At 41.2% G+C, this 13,525-nt stretch overlaps 1 protein-coding gene across 11 annotated transcripts in view; it reads right to left on the bottom strand.

Moving 5' to 3' along the window:
- The window catches only part of SATB2 (SATB homeobox 2), a 209,590-nt gene continuing 206,525 nt past the window's right edge, over nt 10,461–13,525 (bottom strand). For all 11 annotated transcript variants that reach the window (XM_021076069.1, XM_021076076.1, XM_021076074.1 and 8 more), the window contains one exon: nt 10,461–13,461. In XM_021076069.1, the coding sequence (XP_020931728.1) occupies nt 13,000–13,461 (462 nt within the window). In that variant the 3' untranslated portion in view covers nt 10,461–12,999. The remainder of the gene's footprint in view (nt 13,462–13,525) is intronic.

Below are 13,525 nucleotides of genomic sequence, written 5' to 3' on the forward strand. Positions count from 1 at the left end.
TATTTCAAAATGCAATCTCCATACAGAAATATTTAATCCATACCTGTACACTTTCAAAAATAATAAGTCTTGACATGCCTTTGTCATGTGTTTTGGAAGCTGGTTACTTTCATGGGCTCATTTTAATTTCTTCCCTTATAATAAAGTTCTCAATTTGACCAGAATTTTTTTTTCACATTATAAACCCCTCTTCAATCAGCACCCGGTATATCTTTAGTTATAATCCTCAATAAATTACTTAGAAAATAAAGGAATAGATTGTATTAAAGGAAGGTATTAAGAAAATTGACCTCCGTTTCTCTAATAAAAGTAGAATAGACAGGATCCTTACAGCCCAATCAATGCCATTAATTGGTTATTGGAGCAAATGAATGATTCTCTTTACCTGTTCTCCTCCAGGTTTAGGAGGAACTAATCTGGTCAATTAACCTTTGGCATCATGGATTTGCAGCAATTTGGAAGAAGGCTATTTTGCATTTCCCTGGGCCGTCCTTTTGTCCCAGATACTTTAAGAGAAAACTCTATCCAAGACATTCCAACAAATCCAGAAGGAAAAATCCTGATTCCCCTGATGCTTGAGAAGTGAGAATCACAAGCAGGACGTGGGCCTTTATTTCTGGAGGGAGACAGCTGGGGCGAGCGCTCTCTGAGGGGCTAAGAGCATCTTGCTCTTTATTCGGCTTCCCTGATCAGGCCTTTCGTTGGGCATCAGTTTACCCACTGGTAAATGGAGTTGAATAATATATACTTACCACTCCATAGTAAATGAATATTGAAGATCTTTGGCTAAAGAGGGCTATGAATATGCAAAAGCACTGTGAATACAAATCAAGAATTCATGACTTAGTAAAAGCTCAATATGTTGATAAATCTTGAATTTTTGCAAATGCTGAGATGTTTCGCTTTTATTCAGAATATATAATAGTCAGGGATTGAGGTTTAGCCAGAGAGGCTTTATGCAAAGGACACATATGTAACTACATACAGTAAGAAGCTGTACATCTGGCATGTTGGGGGAAATTGGAGGCACCGATCAGTCAAAAGTTCTGACTAACAATTTTCATTGCTTTTGGTAGCTCTCTTGTTTCTTGTCTTGGCCTCTCTACCAAAGCCTAGATGGGAAAAAATAAAAGTTGGAGATTGCACTCTGGCAAAGCTCTGTTGTTTGCCCAAAGTCCACTGAGGCAGAGATGGAGCTCAGCCTCACGCTGCCTGCAGCCCAAGACAACCCAGGAGAGCTCCCTGTTCACAGAACATGAGATTCTTCTATGAGACACCCTGACCTCAGAGGAGCAAATACTCAAGTGGGCACCATACCTGCAAATGGATTGTGTATGAGTGTGGGCAGAGCCACAACTGCCCATCCTGCATCGTGGGCTTAATTAGAAGAAGGGCCCTTTTCTTTGGTCAGAAGCCGACCCCACACCAGAGCACATGGCTTGACCAGCCTCCCCTTGACCCTGCACATCTGTGCTCTGAAGAACTGCATCATCATAGGAGCTATCCCCAAGAATGAACTTGGGAGTGCTCTTTGATTTCTTCCAAAGGATTTGTCTGCATGAAGAAATGTTATTAGGTTTAATTTTTTAGTGTCTTGCTACTAAAAACCCTGTACTCTCCAAACTCAGCTTTCTGAGTGATTTGAGATGTCACCTCTTTCCCATTCAGAAGTACAGGGTAATTCAGCAGCTGTGAGTACATATTAGAATTAATGCTGAGCTTCCTTGTGGCCAGGGCAAAAAGGCAACTCAAGAAATTCAATTTTTCTCATTATAAGAAACAGCAAATAGCATACCCCTGGAGAGACAATGATCTTTTTAAAATTTCAACTGGAAAGGAAATTTCTCAAGTGAAATTTCTCAAGTGCCTGTTCCATTACAGGCAATAGCTGCATCAAAAATGTAACAACGAACTCAGTAGAAAGTTCCATATGAGTGGTTTCTTGTAACAAACCTTGATGCTGGCAGAGCACAGTTGAGCCAATTCTGAGAAGCCTGAGCTAGTGTTGGCTGAAGTGTGGATTTTTTGGTGCCTGATTTAATCAAAAGATAGAACTTTTGATAGAGTAGCCAGCCTAATTCTCAGACCAGTGGTTCCCAAATGTCCATCTGCAGTTAACTTCTGGGCAGTGGCAGTTTCCACTGTTGCCCAGAAAAAGGAGAAAAAGAGGAGCAGACATACAGATTTCGTTGCAAACTGGCTCATTTTCCTTACTTGGTAGGACCATACTTCATTCTAAGAGTATGCCCTCCCAACTTTTCGGAGGGATCTCTGATGTGATCATGGTAGAGCAGGTGGGAGCTTTATGTTTTGTATTGTTTGTTGAATGTCTTTATTTGCCAATATGAACTTGACAACTTTATTGGCCACCAGGTCTAGAGGGGTGGTTATTACTGTTCCATGAAGTCCCAGTGTCTGGCAGTGATGACCATGGACTGTCTTCCCAAAATAAGCTTTCCCAAAATAGCAGATATTTGAGAGTCATATCCACTGATGCGGGCTTGGCATAAGTGCACCTGTTCAACGCTGATGCTGAAGATTGCCAAATCTCCCAACTACTCTCAGAGCTAGACCTCCTCACTGACACCACAGCTGGGCCCCAAGACCACCTGGAGGAAGCAACACTGGATATGTGCAGACATTCTGACACACAATTGATTGAAACCCCACTGCTCCATGATAGAGTCCGGAGGGTTTCAAAAATGTGTCATCCGTGACCCACCATTGATGTAGAAAAGCTTCTCTGATCTTGTGACCATCCTTCTCATGTGAAGCACCCACCTTGATGCTTGCCCACTATGGGATTAGGTACAAAATGTCTTCCCAGGTATCCAAATGAGTTAGCTCACCACTGGAAATATTTGGTAGATCCAGTTGAATACAGAAGAGTAAAGAAGAATGATTTATGGAGGTAATTTCACCTTTGACAAGTGCACATTGAGTCACATTTCCAGGAATAAGATAGCAGGACTAAGTGCGACTTGAGGCCACTTCTAGTTTCTGCTCATAAAAGCAGGCATCGGTACCTGGGAGGACACTGACCTTCCCATCCACAGTGGATTTAAGTTGTGCCCCTTGAGTTTTCATATTTTGGGGATCATGTGTTACCTCCTCATTGGCACATTTTACTTGAAGCCAAATACCATGACTATTACGAACATTCTCACATTTAAAAAAATAGAACGTGGAGTTCCCATCATGGCTCAGTGCTTAACGAACCCGCCTAGGAACCATGAGGTTGTGGGTTCGATCCCTGGCTTTGCTCAGTGGGTTAAGGATCTGGCATTGCCATGAGCTCTGGTGTAGGTCGCAGACACAGCTCGGATCTGGCGTTGCTGTGGCTCTGGCATATGCCGGTGGTTACAGCTCTGATTAGACCCCTAGCCTGGGAACCTCCATATGCGGCAGATGTGGCCCTAGAAAAAGACAAAAAAAATTTTTTTTAAACAAAAAAAAAAATTGAACTGTGTACCAGTCACCATCTTTGATAATGGGGACAAAGATACCAAGGGAAAACTATCTATTATAAGCGGGCATTGTGCTCTACATGCTTTAACTATAATTCTCAAACACAAAAATACTGCAAGGTAAGTAGTTTCCTCTTTTTTACAGATGTGGAAACTGAGAGCCAAATTAAACAACAGACCAAAGTCACAGAAAGCTCAGTAGAGTAGTCAGGGTTCATACTAGATCTTTCTGATTTCAAACCAAGCACCATGTTTTTTGAATAAGACACAATATTTTTCCTCGAAGAGCTCACAATCTCATAATCCCATTGCTATTGGCATTTAGCTGGTTTTAAAAAATGAATCGTAGGTTTACAATATCATGTTATTTCGGGTTATGGCAAAGTGACTTAGCTATATATATATTTTTTCAGATTATTTTCCATTATAGGTTATTATAAGATATTGAATACATTTCTCTGTGCTACACAGCAAATCCTTGCTGCTTATCTATTTTATGTACAGTAGTTTGTATCTGCCAATCCCACACTTCCAATGTACCTCTCTCTCCACCCCACCCCCATTATTTGGCATCCTTTGGGGCCCTGAGTACCTCTCTATTTATCTTATGTTCAGAGAATTTCCCACCTGTGAATCCATATTTCCCCAAGATGGAAGACAGAAATTCACTTTCCCAATCTTCCTTGCACATGACGGACTACTTCATTTAGTCGCCCCTGCATAAGACATTGACTTGGAAGGAAGGGGAATGAAGAGAAATATGCCACGTGGATTTCCATTCTGCTCAGGGCAGTAGCAGAGCCCCCAGCCTTCAGAGACAGCAGGGGTCAAAGTTCTACGGGTGGCATCCATGACCAGGACCAGGGGTCAAGTTCTGAAGCTTGTGCCTCATGGGACAGCAGTGAGGTCTCTACCAGAACAGTCTTAGACCTCGACCCTCACCTCTCAACGTGATTCTGAGTACCCCCACGTCTTTTAGGAAATGCCTTTTTCTGCTTAACCAGCTATAGTTAGTTCTGTTGTTGTCAACTAAAGATCCTAACTTAGTTTCCCTTACAGTGTTTTCAGTAAGATAGACATTTCATGAATTTCATTTGTTCGTTGATGACTTAGACAATGATTGAATAGATAATTGAATAGAAAATAAGCGTTCAAGGGAGCCCGTTGTGGCTCAGCGGAAATCCCTGGCCTCGATCCATAGGTTAAGGATACAGTGTTGCTGTGATCTATGGTATAGGTCACAGACATGGCTCAGATCTGGTGTTGCTGTGGCTACGGCGCAGGCCAGTGGCTACAGCTCTGATTTGACCCCCAGCCTGGGAACCTCCATATGCTGTGCTTGCAGCCTTAAAGAAAGAAAGAAAGAGAGAGAGAGAGAGAGAGGGAAAGAAAGAAAGAAGGAAGGAAGGAAGGAAGGAAGGAAGGAAGGAAGGAAAGAAAGAAAGAAAGAAAGAAAGAAAGAAAGAAAGAAAGAAAGAAAGAAAGAAAGAAAGAAAGAAAGAAAAGAAGCTTTCAAGGCTTTTCACCATCTTGATCACCCTGTGTCTTCTGAATGGAAATAAGTTTACTGATACTTTATCAAAACCTGTCATCAGAACTGAAAATAATGCTGTAATGTGGCCTGATTGGTTTGAAGAGAATAGGATGATCACTGCCCTTGATGCAAGCAGTACTTCTCTCTTCAAGCGTCTGAATGACATAAGCTCTCTTTGCAGCTATATCACATGGTTAAGTTAAAAAAAAATCTAAGAGTTTAAGGAATTCAGTGGTCAAAATCCAATGTGAATTCAAACATGTGAGGTGATTATTAGAAGAGTCCACACAGTCTTAGGTGGCATCAGTAACAGTTCAGGGACAGCAGAGCTGACCCAAAGGGGAATGGGCTGGGTTCCAAGGCATAAGCGCCTCGTTGTGGAGGGACAAAGACTGCTTGGCCTGTAGCCAAGGAGTCCTCCAATCTGAAACTGGATTTCTGCTTTGAATAAGAGGATGTGCTAGACAACGAAATCCATGGTTCAGTGATTCCATCTTCCAAGACAGTGTAGAATCACGGACTATAAATTATCCAAATGTGGGCTTACAGATGTCAGCCCTGGAAGTTCCTGAGACCCCATGTACCTTGGTTATGCACTAAAGAACTATTCAGACGGAGTTCATCTCTAGAAAGTGATTTAAATCCTTAATCCAGACCGATGCTGGGAAAATTGAAAAATCCAACAAGCTGGAAACTGCTACGAAGTGTAGCCCACTGGTTTAAAAAAAAAACAAAAAACAGGTTTTTTTGCCCCCCCCCCGGTGTTTTCATTGGGGTAAAGGATTGGACACATAAACAAAACCACGAAAAAAAATAATTAAATTCTAGATTATGTCAGAAGCTATAAAAAAATAATAATAAAGTAGGGTAGGATCAAAGGGATCCAGAGGGTGGCATTGGGGTCTGTTTGCAACTTTAAATAAGGTGATCAGAGCAGCTGCCCTTGAGGAGGTGACATCTGAGCAGACAGTTGAGGAGTGAGCCTGTGGTTATCTGGGGGAAGAGCTTTCCTGGCAGAGTGAAGAAGAAGAAGCTAGGGAAGAGCGAGCTCTCGTGTATTCCAGGGACAATGCTCTGGAGCCAGGAAGAAGGGGGAAATCGGAAGGCAAGAAGGTCAGAGAGGGTCAGATCAGGTAAGAGATGATGGTGCCTCTTACCAAGCTGGTAGCAGGATGGAAGGTGAGAGATTGTCAGATCATGAATATACCTTGAAGGCAGAATCGAAAGAACTTTTCTGAAAGAAAAAGAATAAAGGATAAACCCACGGTTTTAGGTCCAAGCCACTGGAAGATTGGAGTTGCCATCAGTTGGATGGGCAAAGTTGGGAAAGACGATAAGGCCATGTTCAACGGAGGTGGCGAGTAAGCAGTAGAACTGAACAGTCTGAAGAGCCCAAAAAAGGTCTAGGCTGCGGGTAGGAATTGGAGGCTGTGGGCACCTGGGTACCTGTCGTATCTCCATAGCGGATGAGGAAGGAGTGCCGATCGGGAAGAGGAGGACCAGAGACGACCCCTGCCTGCAGCAGCTGAGCACGCAGACACTGGAGGGAAAAGAAGAAATCCACGAAACATACCAGAAATGAGCAGCAGTGAAGCAGGAGAAAAACAAGACCGTGGGGTGCCACTGGTGTTCAAACATCTAATTGTGAAGGCTTCAGAAGGCTGCTAAACTGCCTCTTACATTTTCTCTCTAATTTAGAAAGAAAACCATATTATAGCTCTTGACAGGAGGAAGGAAAGGGGAAAGGAGGGAGGGGCAGAAAGAGACTGTAATGAGAGAGGGGAAGAAAGAGAGGGACAGAAAAAAAGCTGAAATACACAGCACAGCAACCCTTCCAAACACAAATGCTTTAACTCGTGTAAACAAACAACCTTTAGAAACATCAGATTTAATCCTACTCTAAAACTTACCTGAAGTGTTTTAAGTCATTTATAACAGTTTATAATATCCTGTTTCTTTTTCTCTCTTGGAAGAAGGAAGAAAGGAAGGATTTGTTCTAGACGCTTCTAACTAGTTATTTGACTTAATCATAACAGTTCTGAGATCCACAAGTTATTAGCCCCCCTTTATGGATGAAGAAACTGAGGATCTGGAAAATAACATAAGCTGCACAACGGGTAAGTAATAGATACTAGGAGAGCTTGCTGCCTTCTCATAGTCAACTTGAGAAAGATTAAAACTAGAATTTTCTCCTCCTTTTTCTTAAGGTGGGCAAGGGTTCCTAGGATTGCACAGCCCAAAGTTGCCACAGAACCTCCCAGGACCCCCTTGGTCTGTGCTGCTTTGTGTTAAAATCAGATTATACTTGATAATGGAGAGTGAATAAATTACAGTTCTCTCCTTAATTAATCATTGCTCTGCACTATTCATTACAGTGCTAATGGAATATTTTTGTCATTATTTCTCCATATGTGAAGGTAACACTTTAAACCTCTTAAAATGCCACCAAAGAAGCCACTTTTAGATTCTTCTGGGACAGTGTTACTAGCAGAGCACGTTGTTTTTTTAAAAACAGGTTTTTCCTTCAAAACAAAACTCCATCAGAAATGTCATACTCAGACAAGATGATGAAAAAGTGTGTGAAGAGACGCCCAAAGGTCATCTCCTATAAAATACGTTGGCCAATAAATTGATGTTCAGTTCATACAGCCTTTTTAGGAGCTTCTAGGACATAAAAGGAGGGGCAGTGTGATCCTGGAGGGAAAATGTAAGCAATGGAAACATGCAGGCTTGGCTTTGGAGCCTATCTCTACTGTGTCCCTGCAACCCTGAGTTGGCAAGGTTCTCAATCACCTGGCCCTCGCTGCACTTTTCATTCTTCATTTCTGTCTCTGACTCAGTGTGCCAGTCCTGGACATGCTCATCCAGAGGAAACACTGTCACACCATCTCCGTGTGGCCCGTGCCACCTCCACCTGCCCACCCCTGTTCTCTGCACGAGTAAATGCAACGAAAGACATCACACCTTTTCAGGGGGCACAGCATCCATAACATGCTGCAAGAACAGGGGCAGCCCTGTGATGGTAGAATACTCTGGATGCTATATGGGCATAGGAGGATCTGTAACCACATTGGCAGGACAGATCAGAAGGTCTTCCTGGAAGAAGTGATGCTCAGACTGATTCTTAAAGTTAGCCAGGAAAAGGATCTAGGGTGGGGAGGAGGAAGAGGTACTAGGTATGAGGAGTAGCAGTGGGCAAATGTACATTTTCACTTGTCCTCGTCTTATCTATTATCTTCAGCATCCTTCTTGGTAATTTCTCTGGCAGAGGCTGTGAGTGGCTTGCCAAATATCTATGTTCCCCTTCTCTCTGGAGTTAATGGAACAGCTAGAAACATTTACCAGTCTCCCTTGCATTGAGATGTAGGACTTGCAGACGTTTCACAAAAGAAAGGGACCATGCCATTCTTTACTCCTTCTTCCTTCGTGGTGTCTGGAAAGCGGGTGTAATGGTGAGAGCTCTAGCAATCATCTTGGATCACGAGGAAGAGAGAACACAGGAGAAGTGATGCCGGGAGACAGAAGGAGTTTGGGTTCCCTGACCAATTTGGTGAAGCCAGATTATTATCTCAGCAATTTCTTTTGTGTAAAAAACAGGAAAACGCTTCCCTTGTCTGGGCCGTTATTTCATTGCATTTTAAATTTTATGCAGTCAATCCTAAGTGACGTACATTTCAAGACCATTCTAGCTCACAAATGTTAATAATTTCCTTCTCTAAATTAGAGCACATGTTTATATCACTCACTAAGCAAATAAATATCCATCTGGAGACAAATGTTGTATGGCCATTTCACTTTTCCTGGGTTTATACTACACATTTCCAGTAAGTTATAAGCTCCTTGAGGGAAAAGCATCTAGTCATATATTTTTCCTTGTCACCTCGGTTCTAAGCAAATTTTTGAGCATAGAGTACATGTATAATAAACCTGTACCGTCCTGTCATGCCATGATTGCCCTTTAGAAAATATGTGGGGATATTTAAATCTTAGTTTAATACTTTCCAGAAAAAGAACTAACAGTATAAAGGAAAATCTCTCCTCTAAGGAAGAAAAAAAAGACAAAAACGCAACTGATAAAATGATGGCTCTGAGATGCTATGACTTAATACACAGTCAAGAAATCGCTTACTTTGCTTTCTTGGAAATAAAAGTTGCTAGCATAGAGACCACCTTCTAGGCAAAAGGCAATCCATCCATGGGCAGAGCCTCCTGGTTTTGAGTTTATCTGAAGACATACGACCCCCAAAACGCAGCCTCCGGCAGGTAGAAAGTACTTGTTACAAGTCAGGTTCTCTCACACATCCTTTACTTTCCATATCTTTATCCCAAACGCAGAATTCATTTACATTTGCGTAAGCAATAGGTTTCACCCTCTATTGAATCTCTAATTTTTCCTTAACATCCTTCAGCACGCTGTGCTTTGGGGCTGTCTGCCTTTCTGCAAACACCCAGTTTCCACAAACTGTCCTTAAAACATATCTGCAGGATACGTGGGCTGTTAACTATCACGGGGGGGGGGGGGGGGGAAGGCAAATGAAATGGAGGACGAACGGAAAGAAAAATTACATCTGTAAGTCACCCAAATGCATAAAAATGAAAAAAAGAAAAAAAAAGCCAGGATAATTTACAATATCAAAAGAATCGCTTTTTAACTGACTTTCTCTCTGCCAGTTCTGAAGCTAAAGCACTTGCTCCTTTCTTATTAACTTTAGTCTTTTGAGCAATTTTTTCCATTGTAAGCACTTTCTAAAAAATCATTTTCACACATTTTTCAGATACATCAATCCTTCCGGCATTCCTCTATGCTCACATTATGGTACCCAGCTCTAAATATAAAAGACTTTTATTATGTCCATTAACCATGGACATATGTGCTCCAAAAGTTTCCTGACATGCAGTCATTTGTGGTTTTTTAATTATAAACAGAAAATATTCACTAGAAAAATAAAGAAGCAAGCCCGTAAATATATCTTTTTACACTGAGTTTTGTTTGTATACAAGAGAGCGTTTGGGCAAATGACTACCGCAGTTGCCAGGCCCAGATGTGAGCAGGCAGAGGTTTATAAACACACAGAGACTCACATATATCCACATGTACAATTACGTCCTTGCTTTGGACAGGACTGAAACATCTATAATTGCAGGTACTGCTGTCTCATTTTGTAAATAAGGGAATGGACTTTCCTTCCACTCACCAGGTCTCATTCCACGTGAAAAACTGAGCAGGAAAGAAGGCAATGCCCAGTGAAATACTTGACAAAGTCATATTTTTTTAATGCGTTTTATTTTAACAACCAAAAAATTCTAACAGCCTAACAATGCACATAAGTTAAAAATTAATTATCACTTAGTGATAACAAAGATAGTTGATTTACATGGAAAAAAGAACATTTACAATATGTTAATCCTTATTCACATTGTTGATACCGCAATAAAACACAATTTGTTTTTCATTTCACAAAAAAAAAAAAAAAGGCGGGAAATTGTGCTTTGTCAAGAGGCACTACAAGAGAAAGTTTCTTCTTCCAAATAGATATTATATGACAGATATTGAATAAATAGACATATATGCATTGTAATTCGCAAAGATCTGGCAAGACCACAGGCTAAAATGCCCACAGATTCACTTAGAACCACTGCAAACTTGGCAGTGAAATTAAAAAATAAAAGGCAAGACTTAGCATTGAAAAATACCTAATAAATTTTTGGTTGAAAGTGTAAAAGATACCAAATGCGGATGCCATCGATAGATGAACCACCTCGTAAGAGCTTGGCAAAATCAGTTTCCATTACATGTACAGAGTGACCTTCAGCAACAGTGTAAGAAGACAATTTGGAAAAGAGTAACTCGGAGATCAGGAAGCAGCAACCATGGACTTTCTGATTAAAGCTGCAGCATACTACAGAAATAGGAAGGATGGGCCCAGGGCTTAACTGCAAACCACCATCCTTTTGCAAAGGTATATGACGCTCAGAGAATTTTTTTTAAACATCGTTATTTGAAAAAGTACAGGAAAATGTCCCTTTAAAAACTCCAGAGGTTACTGAGCAGCTAGAATTAGCTTGTATTGCAACATGTCTTCTCCCTGTATATTGTTAAGTTCTGAGTTAATATCTACACAATAGAGGTTTTTTTTTTTAACTCCGACCTTTTATACCTTTCAAATATATAAATAGTATTAACAGTTATATTACAATGTTTGTGTAGTAAACAGAAAATAACTTTCAAAGTGATATTGCATGAGGTCTTTGACAAGGTTGCATGACAGCACAACTCAAAAAAAATCCAACCGTGTAGGACTGTGTGGCGGCACCTCGAAGCATGGATTAGGTGCACTCGGCCAGTCCTGAAGGTGAGGTCTCCTCTTGCAATGACTAGAAGTAGAAGTGGAAAGCAATGCTACTGGTGTTTCTGGAGGGAAGCTAGAGGCGGTGGGGAGGACTATAGTAGATTGCAGCTTTAATGCTCATTCCACTAAACAGCCAGTCGGCATTAGTTCTGCTTTACGTAAGGTAACTGCTATGTAGGGAACTGGGAAAATGTTTCCGTTTGTGCCGAGTAGGTGATTCCACTGACATTGCTTCGCTTACTCTATTGCCTGGAGCTGCACAATGATTCAAAAACAGGTTCTTGTTAGGCTGCCCCCACAGCAGGGAAGGGAGGAGGCTCGTGAGAGCGGGGACGAGAAAACGTCTGCTTAGGTGGACACGGAATGTGTACGAAGAAGGAGTCCAAAGCGAAACGGAAATGAGAAATGTCTTTTGGGAGACGGAGGGACGGAGGTGTGTTTGAGAGGGAGCCCCTTTAACTGGGCAGCAACTTCTTCTCTAACTTAACATTACACGGAACTACTTTCTATTTAAAAAAAAAAAAAAAAAAAAAAGGAAAGAAAAGAAAAAGAAAACAGCAACAATAAACAAGTTTTAAATGAGCAGGCTTATTAATTTTAAGATCTGAAGCCACGAGCAGGTAAATAAATTTCACAATAAGATGTGGCTCATACTATGAATTCCATATGTCTGACGTCAAAATGTCATTTTATCGAGACTGCACTAATGGACAAGTCTTCTCCATACTGAATTTCAGGTTTACTCATTTGGAATTCCACAGAAATGCATCTGTTCACTACAGTAATGACAAGTTGAATAACGGAACACATCAAGTCATTTTAAATGTGCACTGTGTCTTTCAGATTAATTTGACCAGTATCATTTTAAGGTGCCCTGATTTTTTTTTTTCCCTTTGCTTTCTTCTTCTTTCTTTCTTTCTTTTTTTTCTTTTTCTTTTTTTGGCAGTGTTGATTTATTTTGTTAAATACATACCTCAAAAATTACCCATCAAGCTGCCAGATAGGAAGCTATAGAATTAAAAAAAAAAAAAAAATCAGGGACAAACACAGAAAATAAATAGGAATTCAAAAATAGTCACCCCACCCTGAGAGCAGGCCGCAGTTTATCAAAAAGCCAAAGCGACTCACTGTGAAGTGGTTTTTTTTTTTTAATACATAAACAAGTCTCTTCTTTAAGAACTCATTTCACAGTCTATTCTTTCGGATTGTAAAGTTCTCTGTCCCATGCAATTTAATATATATATGTAAATATAGAGATATATACATATACATATACACACACACTTGTAGCTTCCTTCATTTATTTCGTAGGTCTTTTCATCCTGGGACTTGCCTGGTGTCTCCTCCATAAGTGCAAGGATAATGAAGGCAGAGTCTCCTGTGATTATAATGACTATGATCCAGTCCACTGTAAAAGCGTAACACTTTAGTGTCTTTGCCAAGGCGATGTCTGATTCGGAAATACTGAACTTATTCAGTCTACAGGTGTATCCTGTGCAACAAAGAAATGTCAAAAAAAGGTAAGAGAAACAAAACAGACCCCCCCCAAAAGACAAAAATAAAATAAAGCCAAAAAAAAATGTTTTTAAAGAAACTCAAACATAAAATCCTTGGACCCATGTATTGCTTGGCCTGGTAGGAGTTCACATTATCTCTGGTCGATTTCAGCAGGTGCCGCCTTGCTCTTCTCTGCATTCTCCTCCTCCGCCTCCACTTTGTACATCTCCTCCGAGCCTTCTTCGCTGTCATTCTCCTCCGACTCTGTCAGCAGCTCCTCGTCCTTATACTCGGCCACGTCCACCGCCGAGCCCAGGTGTTCCTTGAGCTTCCCGTGATGCTTCACATGGTACCGCTGGTTCTGGAAGAACTTGATGATGGTGTGTTTGGGAAGATCCAGCTGAGCAGAAAGAGTGTGGATGGCCTCCTGATCTGGGTACAGGCCCACATCGTGAATGAAGCTTTGGAGGATCCCCAGGGCTTCCAAAGAGATCTTGGTGCGAGACCGAGGCTTTTTGGCACAACTGTCTTCAGTTGGAGGAGGTGGGGGAGGCGCTTCTTCTCTGGGAGGGGAACTCTCCTTGGCTGGCTGAGACTGCTGTCTGTGAAGGACCTGATAATTAAAATTTAAAAAAATTAACAGTTAATTCATGATTTCACCCTTCAAGAGCCATCAT

This window comes from Sus scrofa, chromosome 15, assembly GCF_000003025.6.
Source record: "Sus scrofa isolate TJ Tabasco breed Duroc chromosome 15, Sscrofa11.1, whole genome shotgun sequence".
In the NCBI taxonomy this organism is placed as follows: Eukaryota; Metazoa; Chordata; class Mammalia; order Artiodactyla; family Suidae; genus Sus; species Sus scrofa.